At 37.4% G+C, this 23,358-nt stretch overlaps 1 protein-coding gene across 2 annotated transcripts in view; it reads left to right on the top strand.

Moving 5' to 3' along the window:
* The window catches only part of UNC5C (unc-5 netrin receptor C), a 360,754-nt gene that overhangs the window by 246,837 nt on the left and 90,559 nt on the right, over positions 1-23,358 (top strand). For both annotated transcript variants that reach the window (XM_004756034.2, XM_004756033.2), the window contains exon 4: positions 14,630-14,733. In XM_004756034.2, the coding sequence (XP_004756091.1) occupies positions 14,630-14,733 (104 nt within the window). The remainder of the gene's footprint in view (positions 1-14,629; positions 14,734-23,358) is intronic.

Here is a 23,358-nt window from a genome sequence, read left to right as displayed (position 1 = left end):
TGATAATAGATAGGTGTTCATAACAACAGAGATAATGATTTAAACTTTATTTGTACATTTTGAAAACTTATCCATACTGAGTTAACATTTCTTTTCCTTTTTTTTATTTCTTTTTTTTTTTTTCTCCCCCCGAGTTAACATTAAAAACTTAAAAAGGCTCTTCTTGTTTTACAACTTCATGTCCCAGGTCTTGGCTTTCAATCCTAGAAGATGAAATTCTCTGCCAGTTCACATACAATTAGATTGTAATTTTCCCCCCATGCCCGAGGATGGAGCAGCACTCCGTATGGCCACCGTTCTCCTATGATTCAGGAGTCAGAGTGGATTTATGTGCACAGGGAATCCATCGTCCTGGGAATGGCAGGATAGTTCCTATGGATTTTTCTTCTTTATTCTGTGTGCAAACCAATAAATCACAAATGCCACCGGCTACAAATTGGAATATGATAGCTCCTGAGAAGAATGGAGGAGGATCAAGGTGGCCTTCTCTGCTCACCTCTCACTGCTCACTCGTCCTTTTCCCTGGGATTAGAACCACCTTGTGACCACCTGTGGGTTTGCACCAAAGCTTATTCACATTTGTGAGTCTGTAGTGTCTCTCTCATACTATCCAGAATAGCAGTGTCTAGAGACACATAATGCCAGCCACCTATGTCATTTAAACTTTTCTAATAGCCAACCTTAAAAAAGGAAAAGGAAACAGGCAAAATTAATTTTAGTAATATATTTTTTAATCCAGTATATCTCAACTATCATTCCAAAAAAGTAACCAATATAAACACGTATTAATGAAATATTTTATGTTCTTTTTTTCATGGTTATCTTTGAGATCTGATGTGTTTACACCTATAGTACTTGTCCATTAAGACTAGCCACAGCTCGGTTGCTTGATAGCCCATGTGGCCAGTACTGGACTTTAGAATTAATGATTAGAATGGTGGCACTGTTTCAACCACTTCATTTCTCAACTCATTCTCAACTCACATGGTTACAGTTTTTTTCCCTTTAATGACAACTCTTAGAAATTACTCTCTCAGCAAATTTCAAGTACATAACACAATGTGATTCACTGTAGTCACCGTCCTGCAGAAAACTATCCCCAGAACTTATCCATTCAGTAACAAAGTTTATACCCTTTGACCAACTTACATAGATTGGCTCCTCATTCCTTGCAACAATTCCATGTGATGGATGCGATAATCACTATTACACAGATGGGAAAACTGACAATAAAGGGAGATTAAAAGTCCTGCCTGAGTTTACAGCTGGTATATGGAGAAGTTAGTCTGACCAACAAGAGAGTCCGTGCTTCTAACAAATTCTCTGGGTATGAGAGGAAAAGCAGTGTTTGTGTTTATGTCAGGTGGTCATTCACAAAATTATCTTACTTTCCAGAGGCATAATGTTATAAACTCACTTTTATTTTGTGCAAAAGTATCAGAAGGCCTTGGGTTCCTGCCTCTCCCCTGTCGCTTGGTCTGCTCCAACCTCATCAGCTTCCTTGTTTCCAGAATGCAGTACACTCATTTCAAATAGAGGCTATTTGTAATACCTGTTCCTTCCCACCCAGAATATTCTTTCCCAACTCTTAAATGTGGCTCAGGCTCACTCTCGTCTTTCATTCAGGTTTCTGCTGAAGTGTCACCTCTTCAGCGGGGTCAACCCTGACCGATTTACGTAAAGCCCACTGATCCCAACCCTGTCACTCTCTTAACCCCAAACCTGCTTTCGTTTTTCTTGAGAGCATTTCTCTTCATCATTACTTGTTTCTTTTTATGTTGACTGTCTCTACCACCAGAATATAAGCTTCACAAGATCAGGCACCTTATTTTCTTTATCATGATTCCCTCAGTGCCTAAAAATAGTGGGTTTTGGTTTTGTTTTTGTTTTTTTAAAGATTTTTATTTATTTATTTGACAAAAGAGATCACAAGTAGGCAGAGAGGCAGGTGGAGGCGGGGGGCGGGGCAGGGAGCACGCTCCCTGCTGAGCAGAGAGCCCGATGTGGGGCTCGATCCCAGGACCCTGGGATCATGACCTGAGCCAAAGGCAAAGGCTTTAACCCACTGAGCCACCCAGACACCCCTGAAAATGGTGTTTTGCACATGGTTGGTACTAAGGAACTGAAGACATAAATAAATGGAATGAAACGGAATTAAACTAAAAGCATATGATGGGACAAAGTGATGATGTTATTCAATGCTAATGATATGTTCTTTAAGTAAAAATGTTTTCTCACCCTAGTAATTCAAGGACATCAAGTAAAGTGGTTTCTTCTGTGCTCCACCCCACCTTGAAACCTCCAGTACATTTTTGTACTTATTTTCTTCATAACATTTATCAACTTCTCATCTACTATGTATTTGCTTATTTATTATGATCATGAGTTGTAGCCCATCTCCCCCACCCCCTGAGAAAGTGAGATCCACGTGGGCAAAGATTTTTGGTTTTTTTTGTTCACTGATGAATGCAAAATGTCTACAGTGATGGCTGGTATATGTTGGACCTCAATAAGTCTCTTAAAGGAATTAATTAATTAAATTTCTGTTGTAGGGCAATAGTATCTTCAATTAAATAGATGTAATCTTGTGAATTATTATATATAGAAGTCATTGCTCGTGGCTTTATGTTTCTTTTCCATTCCCTACCTTTCTATGGGGCAGAAAACAAGATTAAATTATACAAAATTACAATGATTTGACCATATAATACATTTATTTAACCAGGTGTTCTGAAAGATTTAGGTTATACCATGACAGAGTGTGGCAGCCTAACAGCAAATATATTGGTAGAGTTCGGCCAGTTTACCAGCACGCCAGAATAAATGGCCTGTTTACTAACATGCATTTCTGAGCTATGGTTTGATCCCTGTGCAACCATTTAAGCCCCTAATAAGCCAATTATAACTTACAGAGGCGAGATTTTGTATTAGATAAGATTAACTGCACAATTGAGATCTTTTTAGATAGTAAGACAGACATCTTTAACCATAACTTTCTTCCTGTTTCATGTAAATCTCAACTGTTATATTAAATGGTTGATTACGTGGTTCCTATTTCAAGATTAAAAACCATAAGACATACCTGTTTGCATCAGTCTGTATTTTTCCAAACATATTTTCTATTGTATTTGAACAGAAATTCCTAAGATCCACAGAGTTCCCACAAATCTATCAATATTTATAGCTCATGTTTATTCTGAGAGGTAGACAACCAATTGATAGAACACTGTCTCATAAGTTATATTTTAGGAGAAATCAGCTATCTGTGTGTTATAAGCATGGCTGCTAACCCACTGGACTAAAATGTGTCATTAAAATAATGTTTTATGCTGGATGAAAAGGGAAGTTTACGGCTAAACTGCTTATTTGCAAAAAAAGCTTGTCTGCAATCATTGCATTCATTTCTTTATACTCCAAGGAAAGAGCCTTAACTTTTTGATATGTCAGGTTCCTCATCTATAAAGTTGGCATGTTTCTTATTATTTTTCCCTAAGACATACCTTAAAAAATAATGTGATGGCATATAATCATTTTTTTTCTAAAACTAAAGATGCAATGTGAATAGAAGAGTGGCTTGTATGGGTTTTTTCTTCCTCTTCTCTGTAATGGATGTCATTTACAGTCCTAGCTCTAAAATATTTATTTTTTTAAAAAACCCTTTAGGAAAACTGAATACAAATATGTTTGTCCTATAAATGCCCCAAAGCCAAGAAATAAAGAATAGCTTTAAATGTGTTTCCTTCTGCAGGGACTTCTTTCACTCAGGATTTCTCCGTTTAAATGACCTCTGTGCCATAAGGGATAGCCATCCCTAAGTGAAACTGAAGACTTTGCCAAGATAATCTTTCTGCTGATTTCCTTAAAGATCATTCCAATCTCTATTCCTGGATATAAACTGTGATATTATTGGAATTGTCCGCCATAAATTCCTAAGAGTGGTCAAAAACATTACTTTTTAACAATGTTGAAAGAGGTTGTAAATAAAGCTCCGATATAAACCCTCAATCTTATGAGGTCGATTCTATTATTATCCTTATTTTGCAAACTGAAACAGAAGCAGGAAACTTGGTAACTTAAGAACAGGGAACTTCGGTAACTTGGCCAAGTCACTTGTTTAGGAAATGGTAACGCTGAATTTTAAACAAACTTGTGACAATTCTTCACTTTTCAGCCTAATTATAGAGGGAGCTTCATGTAGTTCATTTTTGCTGTTTGGTTGGTTGGGTTTTGTTTGTTTTGTTTTATCTTTTAGAATATTTGAGGAGAAAGGACAAGTAAAAAAGAGAACCCCATCCAACATTGTGTCCCTTAACATTTAATGATCACTGTAAGAGTTGCTGAATTAAAAAAATAATGATGATTTTTAAAATTCCAGCCAAGATAAGATCATCTATTCCTGGAAAAGGAAACCATAGCAAACTTTTTAGAGTTCTGTGGCGTTAAGGTAGGCATTTTTTACTTTTAATAAGTACCCAAGGTTCAGAAGACTAATCTAGACCTCTCAAAGGATGCCATACTGGTCAGTTCACAGCAGTTATTTCCCGTTAAGGGGCAGAGTTGGTGATTTAAGCATAAGTGGTACTCTACTATGACAACATAATTAGCACCTTTTATCATTAGTAGAAGAAAGATACTTCTTTTCCTTCTAAAAATGCAAGTATTGTGACTATATTTTACCACAGAATTATTTTATTCACCAGAGGAGCGCTTTGAAAATACATTAAGACTAGTTTTTAAAAAGTTTTAAAAAGTGTTCTTCCACCCCTCTGTTCATTGAACAAGTAAAAGAACTAATCAAAAATTTGGAAATGTGAAAATGTGAGTCACAGTAAAGCAGTTGTGTTTGTTCACTGCAAGGACAGACCCATGTCAGAAAGTCCAGAAGATGGTTAGAAAGCCTAGCAGATAACTGCACCACGAACCTCTTCTAAAGATAGAAATTCCCTAGATCAAAAGCACACATTGTCAAGACCAGCTCAGTTTGGGAGGCAAGAAGCTTAATTCCGATACTTGGAGTGTGGTATCTTGGTAGCAATAAGTAAATGAATAAAGTAATTTATTTATTTAATTAAATCTCAGTACAACCAGGAACTCTGTAAAAGTTCGACAGCTACACGGATTTGGGGCTCGGTAGAGTGGTCTCTGAATGAGGACAGTTATTGAGGGCTTTTAGGTAATAACACTGCCCTCATAAGGGTTTTTATGTGTATTCTTTTATTTGATCTTCACAATAACCCTATGCAATAAATACTATAATTGTCCTCCTGTTAGGGATGAAGAAACAAAAGCCTCCAAACCTCCATAAGTACAAGACCAGGATTAAAGTCAGGCAGGTAGATCCAGGCTCCACACTCATAACCACTGTGCTGCATAATTGTCCCAAAGGCATGAGGGTCCTAATCCCTGGAACCTACAAATCTTACCTCACATAGAAAAAGGACCTTTCACAGATGTGCTTAACAACCCTGAGATGGAGAGACACTCTGGTTTATCCAGGTGGCCCCTAAATGTCATCACAAATGTCCCTATAGAGAAAGACAGAGAGAGATTTGACACACACAGAAGAGGAGGAGGCCATGGGACTAGAGAAGCAGAGATTGGAGGGATGGAGCTACAAGCCAGAGAATGCTGGCAGCCACCAGAATCTAGAAGCAACAAGCTGTGAATTCTCCCAGAGAATTTATGGAGAGGGTAGGGCCTTACTGACCCCTTGATTCTGTATTGCCAGTGAAACTGTTGGCCTCCAGACTATGGGAAAATAAATTTCTGGTGTTTTAAGCCATTACGTTTCATGGAAATTTCTTTAAGAAACAAATACAACCTCTATGTAGACCCACAAAATGCGGTAGCCTGCTTGTTAATGGCTGATGAACTTGAACAAGTAAGTTAACTCTTGGGGTTTTAGGTGCATTATCTGTAAAGGAAGAGGGCTGACCTGTGCAATTTCAAAGAGTTTTATAGTTACCACAAGAGAAATTGTTCCCAGACCTTCGGTAAATGGGCTTGCCAGATTATTTTGGAAATTGATTCTAATTCTGCATTTATTAAAGTTCTCCTGTGTACTAAGCACCAAACAACCCTAAAGAAATTTTAAACTGAAGAAATTTAGCATTCAGTTCACTGGGACTAGTAATACTATCTTTTTAAAGTGACGCTTAGCAGTGATATGATACCCGATAGAAAGCTGGCCATAGCTATGCAGATACAAGACACACGCCATTCCAGAAAGCTCCTTGCAGTGAACTCCAGGTTGCCATGCAGATGGATTGTATCTTGAATGCTAACTCCTGCTTAGTTCTAGCCTCCCTGGGCTCTGTGCTGGGGAGGCTGAAAGTGAAGCTAGATCCAGACTCCATAGAAAAGAATTTAATGTCTTTCTACTTGGACACATACGTTACAGAGGAAGGCGGTGGTGCCGAACGTTTGCTCTTCCTTCTCTAAAGAACAAGAGCTGAGAAGAAATCATAACCACTCTGGACAGGTTCCTTCCTACCTGAAAGAGCTTCAGGGTTTTGTTTATGTAGCAACCGTAGCAATGAAGACACTGGTTCAGAAAAGAATGTGAGGACATATTTATCCTATGTAATCATCAAAAGTTAATGGAAATAATGATGAAGTGTCTTGCCAGCCATCAAGAAAACTTTTGGTTCTCCTGACTCATGTGCTAATAGTTTCCATTTATTTAAAAGAGAATCATATCTATTTATTTAATATTATGAAATCCCAATGTTTATTGCCTAACATTCTTGCCTGAAAGTAGGCAAGGGAAGATAAATTAATAATTATAAAATGTGAATTCAGAAAATGTTATATATGCAATCCTACTAACAGAAACAGATTTGCCCACCAAGCTGTCTTTTTCGGTTAAACGTCTGAGAGTCAGACAAGAGCAGAGCTGTGGGGAGAAATCCAGAGGGTTTTCTCTGAAGTAAGAGGCCACAAGAAACACTAAGATAACTTTGACACACTCAGCACTGAATTTGCTAGATCAATGTCTCAAGATGGCAATCCACAGGCTTCTTGGTCTAGCCCTCGAAATGCTGGCCCACACAAGAATTCTTGATAAAGTTTTAAGCAATTAACAACCTACGCAATTAGAAAAAAAATCACATAATAATTCACATTACCAGCTTCTGTTAGCAATCAGATATGGAGTCTGCAGGCCACTGAGTCTGCATTCTTATAGGACAACATATAGCTTATTGCTGAGCAGCAAGAGGAAACAAAAAAGTATATTGGTTTTGTATTCTTGTCTATATTAAAATTTAGAAATGAAAAATAGACCAGGTGGGCATCATGTTTCAAGAAAAAAAATTATGGTGCCTAATTTTCTATCATTTGTGTTACCTAAATGGTCCCTAGATACATGTGAAATTTCAGCTGCTGTGCTAGACAATGTCAGCTGTCAGCCTGTACAAAAACTTTTCTGCTGCTGACACTCTGGAAATACCAGTAGAGGGACCATCAAAAACCAGGGGGTAAGAACCACACTGCTGAGAAGCAGGTTTGCTTGGTTCCCACAAGCTCTCAAAACCTCCCTCCTGCTGCCTATAGTATCTAGCCCAGTGCCATGTACAACATGGGTGTTCCATAAATAATCAGTCATTAAGTGGCTCTAAGATTTAAGCACTGTGCATAAAACACACCTGTGGGACTTTTTACAAGCACAGCTTCCCAGGGCCCAATCTGAGTATGAAATCTGCCTTTTTATCACGCATAGCATGATAGTCCTTAGATTTCTCTTTGTGAAACATCCTCTTCAATAATTAGCCCTTCTACATTCACAATTGTTTTGTCTCACTTGATTATGTTTATTTTGACTGGTAACGATAATACCTAATATCTGTATAGTATGATACATTTGCTACCATGGTGGGGAAAGGTGAGGTGAGTACTATCTGTTGGGCACATATATCCCAGGCATGATGTTAGAATTTTATAGGCACTTCTTCTGATGTAACCCTATAAAATAGTTACTATTCGTGTGCCCATTTTTCAGCTGAAGAAACAAAGGCAGGGAGAAGTTAAACAGTATGCTCAAGGTCACACAGATAGATGAGTGCTAGAGTCAGGCCTGAACCCAGTTATCTCTCTGCAAAGACCCTGCTTTTAGCTACAATGTTATCTTGCCTCCCAGAACTTCCAGATTTTCACAGTGACCTGCAATAAAAAATGTATTTGTATCACTTCTTCTTACACATAGAAATACACACAGATATGTGTGTATGTTTGTGTGTGTATATATATTATATATAAATATAATCTATATATACACATAGAGATATGTCTACATAGATATATATATCTATATATACATAGATATACATATATACATGTGTATCAGTGTGTATATTTAATATATAATACACACATATACATATACACACATACATTGTATATATACACTCAATACTCTATATGATCCCTCTTGGCATTTTCTGTTCATTCAATTTCATATTTTTTAATGTTGCTTTTTAACCACTAAATTGATTTCATAATCATCTAAAAGATCATGACACACAGTTTGAAAAACATAGCAATAAACTTTAACTTCCAAAAGAACAGTAAGGAATATTAGATCCTCTAGTTTATAGACCATATGGCCAAAATCTGTAAGAGAATGATATCTGAAAATTGACTCCTGTGTGCAATCATCTTTCATTCCAGAACTCTCTGAGTATTAATAATAGAAATCATTATAATAATTTATTATATGTTTTGTGCTTTATAATCTTCCAAAGCCTTTTCAGATCCAACATCTCTTTTAATATTAACCAAGCCTTATGAGAGCTAAAAAAAAAAACAAAACAAAACAAACCCAACATTAATAATATAATATGCCTTTTATCTTATTATTCTGTGGAGTTTAAGGATTTTCATTTCCACCAGGACAGCCTATCGAATTGAAGGATACCCACTGGAGAGTTCTTGGCTTCATGGTGTCAGTCTATGACATTGCTAAGATTTGGTCTTTTAAAAAATACTGTATTCTAATAAATCTTTCTGCACAATGAAGTAGCATTGCTGAGGAAATAAACATTTTTAATAAATATAAATCATTCTAGAAAACTCAGAGTAAGAACATATTCGTTATCTTTTTCAAAGAAAAATAATATCAGCAACCTTCCTGCTCAGACACAATAGACCTTCGGCTAATATTTTTTGGGGGGGGGTTCCATCCATAATCAGTAGGGCTTATAGGTGCTTGGGTGGGAGCCTGATGCATTATACACAAAACACATATATTCCTCGATTCCAGGCATCCTCGACTTTCCAGTCGTAAGCCACACACACCCTTTTTGGATAGTGTCAGGCAGAGTTGCTAAAGGGATCGAGACCTGATTTTCTGCCCCTTTCATAAACACACACATTGGCAGGATCGGGCTTTCTTACATGCTGCTTTGGGCAGGCATTTCTCTCCCCATCTCTCCATGGAGACAGAAAATTAGTTCTGTCAAAGTTAATCTGAATGCATTTACAATCAGCCAAGCTTTAATTTTAGTCTGCTTTTGTGATTACTTCCTTGGATTTGTATAAAGAATTTTCGGATATTTTTAATACCGAATCTTCTGGGTCGCACTGTTTTCCCTGTTTTCTAACTCTTACCTGTACCTATAGATCCAGGTGTCCAAAAATGCCATGAAAATTGTCCTGAGGGGAAAATGGTAAGTTGGTCTCTTCAACGATATATCAACTCGTCTATTATTTTAAAATGATTTCTTCTATTATTTCTCATGGACACTGATCCAATTGGTGTAGCTCCTTACAGATCCATCATGACCAAGAAGTATTTTATTCAACACAGGAAAACGTCTTTTCCCCTCAAACATACATTTAAATTGTTAGTCTATTTAGTCATTGGCCCTTATATGTAGCAAAAGAGACCTTTAAAAGCATCCAGACATTTATTTTCATTTTACAAATGAGGAAGGTGAAGGGCACAGTCATCAGACTCCCAGTTAGCATTCTTTTCTGTTTACCACGCCATCAAAAAGCGAAGTTTATAGAATGCCATGAATTGGTATATTCCGCATCATAAACAATATGTGACCACAGTGTCATTATCGTGAAAAAAAAATTCATTGAAAACATCAAAACTCTACAATAAAAAAATGTGACGTTGTGATGTGTGCCCATGCTTATAGGTGCCCCGAAAGGCTCTCTTTGATTACTGTGTAAATGGTAAATAGAAATCCATATAGTTTCAAGTCTGATTCTACATCTGCTAATTGGATTTTGCCGTATGGATTTAGTAAGCCAATATTCATGTTCTTAAGTAAACATCTCCCAGAACGCATGCATATGACAAAGCTGATTTTTCTTTCGATTGCTAGAATCAACGACTAAATCAGAGGTAGGCCAAGTTGACTTTGCAAAAGTAATCTCAGTTATAATGAAAGGACTTTAGACTTATTTTAGTATCAGCCTTAGAACGAATGGAAAGAAAACAGAAATGTAGACTCCTAAAGGTCTTCCAAGGGCAGAAATTCATCTCTTTTCCTGACAGGAATACCCACATTATTCTGAACCGTTCTGTTTTACATCTAATTCCTAGCTGACAAGTGTCCGTTTTTCATGCTTATTCATTCGTCACCCTTGTGTTCTCTGTGCCTGCAAGGCATCCAGCCTGCCTTCTATCACATCTCTGCAAATGATAAAGGATATGCTTAAAATGTTACCCACCCTCTTCTCTCAGAGTAATGCGGAGACACTGAAACGAGGAGCTGCCTTGCTGGACAGCCACAATATATCCTATGCTCATTACACAACCTGAAAGCTAGAAGAGAGGTTTTATGGCAGAAATTAAAAGGAATTTTCAGGAAGAAGTATTGCCTCGTGGGGGGTTCAATGTGAGATCATTTTAGAAATTACATAAAATTTATATGGAGTTTAAAGCCAAGCCATTAAAATGAAATAATTATCGGGCATTCAATGATGGTTCAGTTAATCCGGCCCCTCGAAGCGCGTGCCTCTGAGGTGTGGTCACCATTCTCAGTTAGGAAACAAGTGTTCTCGTGAGATGTGCCTTCATATGGCAGGAATTTGAAATCCATGCCAAAAACTACACTATATCCTGAGAATTAGAGCATGATGCATTCAGACCCATCGCCCCTTAATGGTACTGCTGACTCCTGTCACCATAACATTTGGCAAAAAAGCAGTAGGTTCTCATGATGGTCGTATTCCCAATTCCTGTGCACTGCTCAGCACAGCTTGGCTTCCGCTCGCTCTGCAGGCCTAAATTTCCCAAACCAATCTGTGCTTTGTCCCTCTGAGCCTTTCCTTGCCTTTGTCCTGCCTCCCAACTTGTCAAAACGTTTTTCTCCTCTTCGCTCCTCCGACACATGTCTGTTTGGTTCCTCTCTTGCCTCTTGGTTCATGCCATGTCACTTTGCTGGCAGTCTTTTCTCTAGAACATTGTGTCCTGCTTGTTGAACATAGTCTTTCCCCTGGTGACATCATCTAATCCAGTTCCCATGCTTCAGACATCTCCTAGACAACGAACCACAAATCTCCTATGAGGATGTTTTTTTCTAAGTTCTAAGCCAGTGGTTCTCAACTTGGGGTGGATTTTGCTCACAGGGGACATTAGGTGTCATCTGGAGGCATTTATTTCACGCCAGCTGGGAAGGGTGCTTCTGACTTTTAGTGGGTGGAAGTCCACCTATGCTGCTATCTGGCTGTGGACAGGACAACCTCACAACAGAGAATTCTGTAGCCCCAAATATCAGTAGCACTGCAGCTGAGAAATCATGATCTGAATTTATCGCACTTTCCATCTGAATATCCTACAGACACACCAAACTGAACCTCTACCAAAATACATTGCTATCTTTCCCTTCACTTTCCTGCCTAATTTGGTACTATTTCACCTAGTAATGGTACCATCTTAACAACTGCAATAGAATACTAAGAATAGACTTTTAGTCTTGCCTCCTAGCACTTTCCAAATACATGGGTCTTTCTGAACGTATGATCTTTTTATTCCTAGACTCTGTCTCTTCCTCTTTCTCCTATTGCTTTCTCCTCTTCACTATGAGTAGCTGAGTTCAGGACCCCATCATCCCTCCTGGTCTACTCAGATGGATCCCTAACTACTATCTGTCTCTTTACCACCACCTCAATCCATTTATGACAATGCAGGCAATGTGACGTCCAATCGTCTTCCTTTGGTTAAAAGCTTTTGAGGGTTTGTCAGTCTTCAACATGGCAGAAGGGCCTTGACTGGTAGACCTCTGATTACCTTTCTAGTTTTGTGTCTGTATCTTACACATCATCCTCTTAAGTACCTAATCAAATGTCAACCAAAGCACGTGATTAACAAATATTAAAAGAATTTGTTTTAACTATTCGGAGACATATGTGCCTCCCTCCTACTCTTAGCCCTACGTTTTGTGATATGCCAATTAATTTAACCAAGAGTGAGTTGGTAGGTTCTTTAATTTAAGAACTAATTCCAGTAATTATTTCTTCACCTTACCCCACCCTACATCAGATGGGAGTTTTTCAGAATGATTTTTTTTTTTTTTTAACAAATGAGGTATATGTTGTCAAGTACATTTTATCCCATAAAAGTTGTTCATTGCCGCTATTCTTTAAATTGGTATTTGGCATTTTGCTGAAATTTTATCTTAATGCAGATCCAAAACAAAGAGGAGTTATGATAGTATATGTGCTGCCAAAGTGGGCCCAAAGAGAAGCCTCTATGTAAGAAAAGACAGAGTAGAAAAGTTTGGTTTTTTTAATTTTATTTAATTGTATTTTTTTCAGTGATCCAAAATTTATTGTTTATGCACCACACCCAGTGCTTCATGCAATACATGCCCTCCTTAATACCCACCATTAGGCTCAGCCAACCCACAGCCCCCAACCCCTCCCCTCCAAAACTCTCAGTTTGTTTTTATCGTTTGTGTTGGAAGGACACAGATTTACCAAAAGATGTGTGAAAGGGATGTGTACAATAGCAAAAGATGTACAAATTGGGGCTCAGTGTGTTCTTTTTGTTGTTGCTTTTGATGTGTATACCTATATTACTTACTGCAATAAAAACACTTAGAATGAGGGAGTCCTGACTGGCTCAGTAGGTGGAGCTTGGAACTCTTGATCTCAGGGTCTTCAGTTCGAGCCCCACCTGGGGTATAGAGATTACTTAAATAAATAAAGCTTAAAAATATATATTTTAAAGAACCCATTTAGAATGAAGATAGTGACGTGTGAATTTTATGCTTTTGATTGGTGGGTACCATCCTTCATTTATCACTATGGTTATTTTGGTTTTTATTTCGCTGGAATGATCCATAATAAACCTAACAGGTTTTTATTTTTATTATGGATTATTCTTTCTTTTATTATTTTTTATTATGTTATTTTAATTACCATACAGTATGCCATTAGTTTTTGATGTAGTGTTCCAAGATTCATTGTTTACATATAACACCCAGTGCCCCATGCCATTTGTGCCCTCCTTAATACCCTAATGTAGCTTTGATTATTTTGCTGTAAGGCTTTGGAGTAATTTGATAGACCTGTTTCTTATGTGTAAAATAAGGACATGGTTTTGATAACTTATAAGTTCTGATAATTATGTGGATTTATTTATTTAAGTGTTTATTTCTGCAATATACTCAATTTCTCAATAATCAAATTAGAAGTAGCCTTCTGCCAGAAATTCCATCACCATTTAGAGTCTCTTGTCTTACCTTGGATCACACAGATCCATAATTTTCTCACAGCCCATAAACTCTTGAAAGTTTTCTTATGCCAAGAAATTTAATAAATGACAAGTATGTAACAATAGATTTTTCTCTCTGTCCATTCTTCCAGATGGTGCTTTTTGATAGTTCCTTGAAAGACATTAGGGATATGACCTCCAGAGTCTTGGGTTTCCACCCATAGTTCAATAAGCGAAAATGGTACTTTTAGATTCTTATGCCTTTATCAGGGCCATGGAATGAAAGGTTAGAAGCATTAATTTATAATCAAATTCAACTGGGTAAAATTTCAATAATTTTTCATTGGTAGGAGCTGAAACTATACATGTATGAAATAAAATATTTGGTATTTTTTAAAAAATTAATGTTGTTTCAAAGCTCTATGGCTGAATCATTTATGTTTTAACTTTGGTGTTTAGAATTACAAACTGATTTCTGATATGTTTGTAGCCACCTATAACAATTTTTAAAAGTCTACTACCTATAACTATCTTAGCAACTATAATTATATAAATATGTAGTTAGGCCGTTGGTATATTTGGGCAAAAATGACCATTTGATCTTTTAATTAAAGAATGACTACATAATTACATACTGAGATATTTTTAGATTTATACCCATAGTTCCCCTTTTTCTTGCTTCCTGTTTGAGACACCAGAAGAAGTTACATACATTCTTTCAGGACTCCAGCATTCTTTTACCCACTTTAGCAGAAGTAGTTAATAACCTCTGAATTTCATGTTTTCCACCACACATGCTATAATAACCCAGATTATGGTACAATACTAACAATGTGTGATTAAAAAAATAAAAAGATACATAAGATACTAAGCTGGGATATTTTTACAGCGTTTTCCATAAATGACTAAATGTTAATTATTAGTTTTCTCATGTATTTTGTTACCTGTGCTTTCCAGATCTACGGAAGACATTTGAGCAGGAACCCCTGGGAAAGGAAGTATCCTTGGAACAGGAAGTGTTGCTCCAGTGTCGACCACCTGAAGGGATCCCAGTGGCTGAGGTGAGTAACAAAAATTCTTTGCATTTAGCTATTGGCACTAAGTTGTTCTAACAGAGGCCTAATCCATGGCTAATGGTGCAGTGAATTAGGGTATGGCATGATGAATGGTTGGTAATGGAGTCCTAACTGCCTGCTGCTGGCAAAATAGATTGATTGGGAACTGATTAATGACTTGGGAGTCAATTAGAATGCCCCACTGGACAAAGCCACAGGCAGCTTGGTTTAATTTTGTCATTCTCTTTCAAGAAATCAGAAACATTGCTTTATTTTATCTGGCATTTATCATATAGCAAAGTGATAAGATAATGATGTACTATCAATTTTATTATTGTCCTTGATGATATGCAAAAAATGTAAAAAGGGTGTGTGTGTGTGTCTGTGTGTCTGTGAGCCTGTGCACCCCACATATACATTTCTTTTTCCATGATGTAATCTAAAGGCCATATCTACACACCATGAATAAAAACATGCTTGAGAAATAACAAGTGTTTCTTACCATGAGCTTTCCATCAGGCTCCTCATTTTCATTTTTTGTTTTTGCTAAAACAAAGCCTATTGATTGTTAATGAAGCATGACAAATCAGATACATACCATGTTTTTCATTAGCACCAAACCATACAGTGTCCTTTGGAAATGTCTGTCTATGGGGGATTGACCTAGATGGCCACAAGAGAGTACCATGCCCTCCTTGAGCCATTTCCTATCATAAAGCATATTTACTGAGGAAAATCATCTAATACCATGTCTTTCATTTGTTAACAAATAACTCTAAACTCTCAAAAATGTTACCTTTTATGATTATTAGGAGACCTCCTCATAGGCATCAAATACTGTTGTCCTAGCTAATCTGGTATTTTGTGGGCCCAGAAACACTTCAATTTGACAAATGACATATATTACTGCCAACTTGTTGGTCCTTGTAACCTAAAAACTATATTTAGTCCTTTGGAATTTTTACTCTTTATTGAATGTATGGAAAGAGGCATTTTTCAGTTGCTGCAATTTGGGCCTGCATATGGGCCCGCTTAATTTTTTTTTTTTTTTTGTAAAAATAAGCCCTGAATCCTTCCTATCTATGAAATTCGAAACAGATATTATTGACACATCATTGTACAAAAAATGTTTTATAGTTGCATACTTACTATCAGATTTCTCATAGTTTTTCAGTCTTTTGAAGGTTGAAGCAATGGTGGGAGTCAGCTCAAGGAACTGGTCTCACAACAAGAAGATTAATTGCTCTTTCCAAATTATTATTAATAATATGAACTAGAAATTTAGGCAAGGTGCTTGGAAAACAACTGCGTTTTTTTTTGTTTTTCTCTCACAGGCGTTTATATCTCTCCATTGCCAATGCAAAGACTCAAAGTAGCACTCTTCATGAAACTTTTTGTTTTACTCTGAAAGAGGAGAACTGTTTTTTGCCTGCTAAGTGGCATCCCATGGTACTTTCTAGCAGTGCATTAGAAACTTTGCATGATCATAGCTGTTTTATCCAACCACATCAAGACTTTATTTTCTAACACTGATATATAATATGATTTAGTGTGATGAAAGAGGCAACTCTTCTCTATTCAGTATTTCTTTTCACTTATTAAAATAGTGCACCTGTCTCCCTAATTGTATTTTTTAAAATTCTAAAACAAACCTTCATTAAACTTCTTTAAAGACCAAAATATATTCTGAGTAGGGTGGGTATCCATAACCTCATTTTTTTTTTATACAGCATATGTTTTTTTTTATTTTTTATTTTTTATAAACATACATTTTTATCCCCAGGGATACAGGTCTGTGAATCACCAGGTTTACACACTTCACAGCACTCACCAAAGCACATAACCTCATTTTCACCCAACATTTTTTACAGATTGCTGATCCCTGCAAAGACTTTCAATGACAAGATCCTAGTAATTTTTTTCATTTTTTTAGCCTCTCCAAGAAAGTGGTTCACTTTGTCAAGGAGTAAAGATTCATGACTGAGAACTAATTGGCTGTGAATTTTATTTGTATCATCAGTGGGGAAGAGACCAATTAACACTTGGCAAGCTCAAAATCATATACCCATTTGACATTCAAAGAACTATATTTAATGTGGCTTTTTTTTTTTTTTTTTTTTTTTTTGAGTCAGAAGAGACATCAAACAACCATGCTCAAGAGCAGGCTAATAAACTCCTAGGTAGATTCTATCCAACACCCTTAGAATTACTAAGATCAGAAAGCTAATAAATACCTTAATGGGACACATTACATGGTCAGTTGCTTAAGAGGGGTAAGATCAAGAAAAAAGAAAGGAATGAAATGTTAACCTGGTGAATTAAAAGATTGTAAGATTATTTTAATTTTATGATGAATGCATTCATTAATTAATATTTACATTTTTTGAAGACTCTAGAGCATAAAAATTGCATAGAATGAAATATTGAGCTTACAGATCAATTCTTGAGCTATCCCATAAATAAAATCAGCCCTTAAGGTATCAGCCATACTGGCAAGAATTCATGCTTCCTTTGCATCCAAGGCAAATGGTCCTGAAAATCTCCAGTGGTAAATTTCCAATGAATACATGGCTGACCAACTCAGTTGATCTTTGTTTTGTAAGTATGTGTCTAGCTCCATTGAAGAAGTAGTCAGGTACATTATTTGCAGAACACGAGGTGGTAATTATTTTCTTCCTTCCCATCAAGTCAATAAATTTCTAAAGAACTCCACTAATCTTCAATTACAGTGATATCACTTTTGATATAAATAGTGGCAGAGGCATTTCTGAGGTCATAAATAACATTTAACATTATCCCCTGTTTTGCCTTTAGTCACCACCATAGAATGTTGAGCTAATTTCCTACAGAACTCTAGGTGTGAACACATGCATCACCATTTTTAACTTTTTGACTTTGGGCAAGAGTATTTCAGTCCTCTGTACATATGTTTTCTGAAATATAAAATAGAGATAATAATAATAATAATAATAATAATAGTAACTATTCAGAGTGTACTTTGGGAATTTAAATGAGATGGTACATGTGAATCACTTAGAACATGTTGAAAGTTCAAGAAACATCAGCCACTCTTTGTATTATTATTATATTATCACCCATTGATTCACAGAAGACTGAATTCAATCTCTTGAATTCTGAATAGTTCCTGAGCCCATTGTACCTGTGCTGGTGCTGTGTGGGCATGCAGAGAGGAAGCTTCTGTCCTCTGAAGAACCACCACCAACATGCCCTCCCATATTTTCTAGCCAGGGCTTTGGATAGAGTCCATAAAAGCTACAATGAAGATAGCATTATAAGCTTTAAATCAGGAAAGGCCCTCATTTATATAAATATCTACTTTTTAAGAAAAAATTTATTTATTTATTTGAGTCTCAAGCAGACTCCCCACAGAGCGTGGAGACCGATGTGGGGCTCAATCCCAGGACCCTGAGTTCATGACCTGACCTAAAATCAAGAGTTTTGGTTGCTCAACCAACTGAGCCACCCAGGTGCCCTGTATGTAAATATCCATCTTACAGATGCCTTGTTCATGTAAATCACTACAAGTCCTGACATGCTGCTGTCCTTTTTCTGATTTTTAAAGTTACTATTGTCCACTTAGTCATCACAGTCCCAAGAGCCCACGTATTTTATTTCAAAGAGGCAATTTGGGCTGAGGCTACTGTTGGTAGTTCTCCTTTTCAGGGCCAAAGGAAAAAGAGTGACAAAATTTCAGAGGGGGGAAAGACCAATCCAGATTTCTTGTATTCCCATCTCTACAGGCGATGACTCTTTTGACTAAGAACTCACCTTCATATTTATTGGGGAGGGAAAAAAATATTACGCTGTGGGCACTCCAGGATAAAGTACATGGGTTTCAGCATTCTAGGCTTGATGTTCCCCCTTTCTGATCTTCTTGCCAAGCCCTTTCTTTCTTTCTATCAACTGTATTTATTTAAGATATTTGACAACTATACAAATTCCTTAGCACGGGGGCAGAGTCTGAAGGCCTTGTGCTGTTCCAGGTATAAACCCTTTAGCTGCTGAATCAGAGGGTGGCCCAGGGAGCCCTCCAGTATTGGGAAGGAGAGGGGGAGCATTCAGTTACTTCGAAGCACATACAGAATTAGTTCAGAATTTAACACCTGCTATGGATGACCCAATGGGGCTGGCCCCTATATACAAGGATTTTATATAGCCACAGCCACTACCTTTGTTGAAACATATCTGTTGACTTCTGTGCCTGCCTAAACTGTAAAGAAATAAGGAGCAAAAAGGGGGTTCCTCATGTTTTATCTCTAATACCAGCAGACTGAATCTACTTAGTAGATTCTCTGTATTTAATTAAACAAGGAAAGAGTCCCTGTTGGCTATGACTACAGTTTAAGAAATGGAGATAAAACTTTGATTCCAAATGGGTGTGTTTGTTACCCCTGAAAATACAACCCGATTGACAGAACTCAGTGTAAGGTTAGGTGATCCATCAGTCTGAAGCATAAGAACTAATTTCCAATCTACTAGGATCACAAGGGTGGGGGAGGGAGCTCATGGGAGTTACTTTAGTTCAAGGAATATAGGGCAGATTAGTAATACTCATATTAAAATTAAGAGTAGACTAAATGAGAGAAAGAAAACCAACTCCAAGAAACACTTTAAAATGGTATTGCCGGGCGCCTGGGTGGCTCAGTGGGTTAAGCTGCTGCCTTCGGCTCAGGTCATGATCTCAGGGTCCTGGGATCGAGTCCCGCATCGGGCTCTCTGCTCAGCAGGGAGCCTGCTTCCTCCTCTCTCTCTCTCTGCCTGCCTCTCTGCCTACTTGTGATCTCTCTCTGTCAAATAAATAAATAAAATCTTTAAAAAAAAATAAAAAAATAAAATAAAATGGTATTGCCCACTATTTTGTTTTTTGCTAAGACCAAGCCAAAACTATAATGTTTTTCTTGCATTTCAATAGACGAGCCTCCCCATCTCCCTAAAAAAGCCAGAAAACTAATGCAGTCATGAATGGGTGCGGGGTCGCTCCAGTGGCATAATAGCAGCACTCCGTGAAATGAATCCCTCTTTGATCATCTTAGTTTATACCTAGAAAATGTTGCCGTCACATGATGAGGCAGAATTATACTCAGAGATACTTTATTTCATGAGAGAGATTCTGTCTTTTGGAAAGTACTGGGATCAAAACATCAATGGATACAAGATTTGTTGGCATGGCAGAAGGAGCAAAACTGAATTTTTCACTAAAGCCTGTGATTTGTATCACCTCTAACAAGGGGATAATTGCTTCTCTAATTATAATTGAGCTATTTCTCATAGGAGTTTAATTGGAGGAACAGGGCACAATGTTCAACTTATTGACCCACTTGTGCTTAGAAACCATCGTTTTATTTATCAACATTTGCATCTCTAATTAGCAAGTGGAAAAATAGGGGTTGAAGTGCAAAAGAATAGATTATTTTGCTGAGTTTGGTCTTGATAAGGAGGGAACAGATTTTTTTAAAAGCTAATACCACCAGGGCAAAAAGCTGCTGGCAGCTGGAGGCTCTGCCAAATGTGCAGCATCAGGTGGCACTCCGTCTAATTGATTACTAATATGGCCGCTGAACATTTTGTTTCATGAGAGGTGTGCGTGTTTCACTGCCGTTCTCTCATAATTGGAAATTCATGTTGATGCATTTCCATGCAGATGCATTGTCTTCCGAGCTGTGCTTTCTATTCTTTGCAGGCGAAAGAGCTTTGGAGAGAAAAGAAGAGCTTGAATACAATTCTGGGGGGAGATACTACTTTCGGTGATCAGTAGAATCTGCTGGAGTTTTCTCCTAGCATGGGCATAGCAACAAGAAGGGTTTTTTCTTATGAGCTGATTGAGAGCCTTGCAAACAGTTCTGCACAAGCATTAGGTTCCCTAATGATTAGCAGTTAGCTTGCAAGCTTTGCATTGCTGCAGTCAACAGTTGTCAGCATCACCTCTTTATCATGGTTACCCCATATGCTTTACTTCCAGTATCTGCCTCTAGTAGTTATACACAGAGATCACCAGAAAGCCAAATAATCGTGTAAACCAAGTTAAAAAGAATAATAAAGTTAAATGATGCCAACATCAGTTTTTCAAAAAACAGTAAGAAATTATAAACCTTTTCTGGACTTATAACACATTTGTGGCTTCACTTGGGCACATACGCAGTGGTTCCTTTGAACTATAGTACAACATGCACTTTTTATTTTTTAATTATTATTTCCTTGATTCAAGAAATATTTATTGTCTATTCACTGTGTGCTGCATAATTTTCTAGTATCCAGGAGTTACAAGTCAGCCAAAGTTCCTAATGGGTTAAAAGAGAAAAAAAAAAAAGGACTAAACAGGAATAGAAATAAATGGCCAAGATGCCATCCGATAATTGCCAGTGAAAGGAAATAAGACAAGGTCATTTTGAGAGGTTGATGGTTGTTGGGGATGGGAAGTCACTTTAAAGTCAAGGAGAATCTATCCGTAGAGGCACTATCCGACATGAGGTCTGAGTGACAGGAGAGAGCCAGTCATGAAAAGATTTGGGTCAGGACATTCCAGGCAGGGGGAGCAAAACACCCTCAGAAGGAGTGGATGTGGCTGTATGATTTACAAAGAGGCCAGTGGCCCAGACACACAGTGAAGCCGTGAGGAGGGCAGGAAGTCCTTTAGTCAGAGGGAAGAGGACAAGTTTGTAGACTAACAGACATGGTAAGTAGCTTGGATATATCTGTGAATGCAGGAAGAGCCACTAGAGATTTTAAGTACAGAATTGTCATGTTGGGATATATTTGTTTTTCAAAAATCATTCTTTCTGCTGTGTGGAAAATTCATTTTTGTAGGGTGAGGATGAAAGCAGGGATCCATCTAGGGGACCTTGCCCTAACACAAGCGAGAGAAAATGGTTGCTTGTCTCAGTGTAAAAGGAAAAGAGATGGAGAGAGATGGAGAAATAAAAGAAATACCTTAATTTCTGTGGGGATAAAAAATTCTGAACATGACTTTTGATTTTATTTTATTCAATGAATAAAACCTAGAAACTATTTGGTCTTCCAGGGGAAAGGAAAATTTTCCATGCTAAAGTGTAGCACATCCACTAGAGAGAGCTTTTCTTAGATGACCTAAAATCAGTGATCAACAGACCTCAGCTGTTTTCAAATATAATCTCTCTCTCAGTGGCACTTTAGCACCAGGCAGTGACCTAGACTGTGTCTTTAATCGCAGGGCGAGATGGTCTTTTATTTCCATGACCTTTATTTCTTGAGAAAAGTATATGTTTCTTCAATAAGTTCTCTTGCTTTGGAATTTCTTTCAGTGATTCCCCCCATTTGCCTAGAGGCACTACTTACTATAAACTCACTGGGGATTAAGAAATGGCAGTGCTAGAGAGCAGAAATCCAGTATTTTCTAAAGATGACCAGATTTGGTAAGAGTCCCACTTTTACTTGGTAAATAAGAAGAAATGCTAGGAGTTCCTTTTGCTGAAAAGCAAATTTGTAGTGAAGACTGTTTAGGAACTAACAATGGACTTGACTCGTCAATTTATGTTTGCTTTGCCCTAAAAAAATTAGCATTTTAAGAACATTTCAGTGCCATTTTGCTCCCATGGAAGAGATTACTTAATAGAGTCATTCTACCTTGGGCATTTTTGGTGGCTGTCACTATTAGTTAATTCAATAGTTTGTTAGGTCAATGTGCTTTTATCTTCTCATAGTTGAACTTAGGCTTTAGGAATGAAAGTTTTCAGATTTCAAGACAAGTTGCCTCCGCAGTATGGTCTGTGTACATTCAGCTCTCAAAAGCAATGAGCCAGACATATGTGCAATTAAGGGAGTGTTTCCTCAATAGGAAAACAAATTCCTTTCTTAGCAAATTCCTTCTCTTTGCAGGAGTTACAACTGAGCAAAATGTCACTACATTTTCCACTTGCTTTTTTTAATTCTTTAGCTTTTTTTTTTTTTTACAATTGTCTAAAGATACAATTTCAACATGCTTGAAGACCAACACTTTTTTTTTAACGCATAAAAACACACTCATAAACCCATTGAAACGTACAGAGTATTTTGGACAGTAGTCAACACAGAAGTGAATAAGCATCTTATTTTATTGCAAATCTGATAAGCAAATAGGTACATAAACAAAGTAGCCTCTATTCTGGACAGCAGAGAACATCTGGAACAGTATCTCTACAATAGCTCTGCACGTGGTGAGAGGTAGAGGTAGAAAGCTCGTGTCATTGTGCACACTATTTTCTTTTTTTTAAAGATTTTATTTATTTATTTGTCAGAGAGAAAGTGAGCGAGAGCGAGCATAGGCAGACAGAGTAGAAGGCAGAGTCAGAGGGAGAAGCAGGCTCCCTGCAGAGGGCAAGGAGCCCGATGTGGGACTCGATTCCAGGACGCTGGGATCATGACCTGAGCCGAAGGCAGCCGCTTAACCAACTGAGCCACCCAGGCATCCCGTGCACACTTTTTTTAATGGCCTTTTGCTTCTTGTTTTTAAGGCACTTTTTTAGCCACAACTTATGGGTATAGAACATTTGTTTGCCTCCTATAGTGAAGACTTTCTTAGTCATGCAAGATGGAGAGAAATTGTTGCCACTGTGAGAAATCAAAAGAAAATAATTCTGGGATTTTAAACTCTGGAGC

Source organism: Mustela putorius, unplaced genomic scaffold (assembly GCF_011764305.1).
Source record: "Mustela putorius furo isolate JIRA1106 unplaced genomic scaffold, ASM1176430v1.1 tig00003871_pilon_pilon_pilon, whole genome shotgun sequence".
NCBI lineage: Eukaryota > Metazoa > Chordata > Mammalia > Carnivora > Mustelidae > Mustela > Mustela putorius.
The sequence above is the reverse complement of the archived record's forward strand: the minus strand, read 5'-3'. Positions and strand labels throughout refer to the sequence as shown.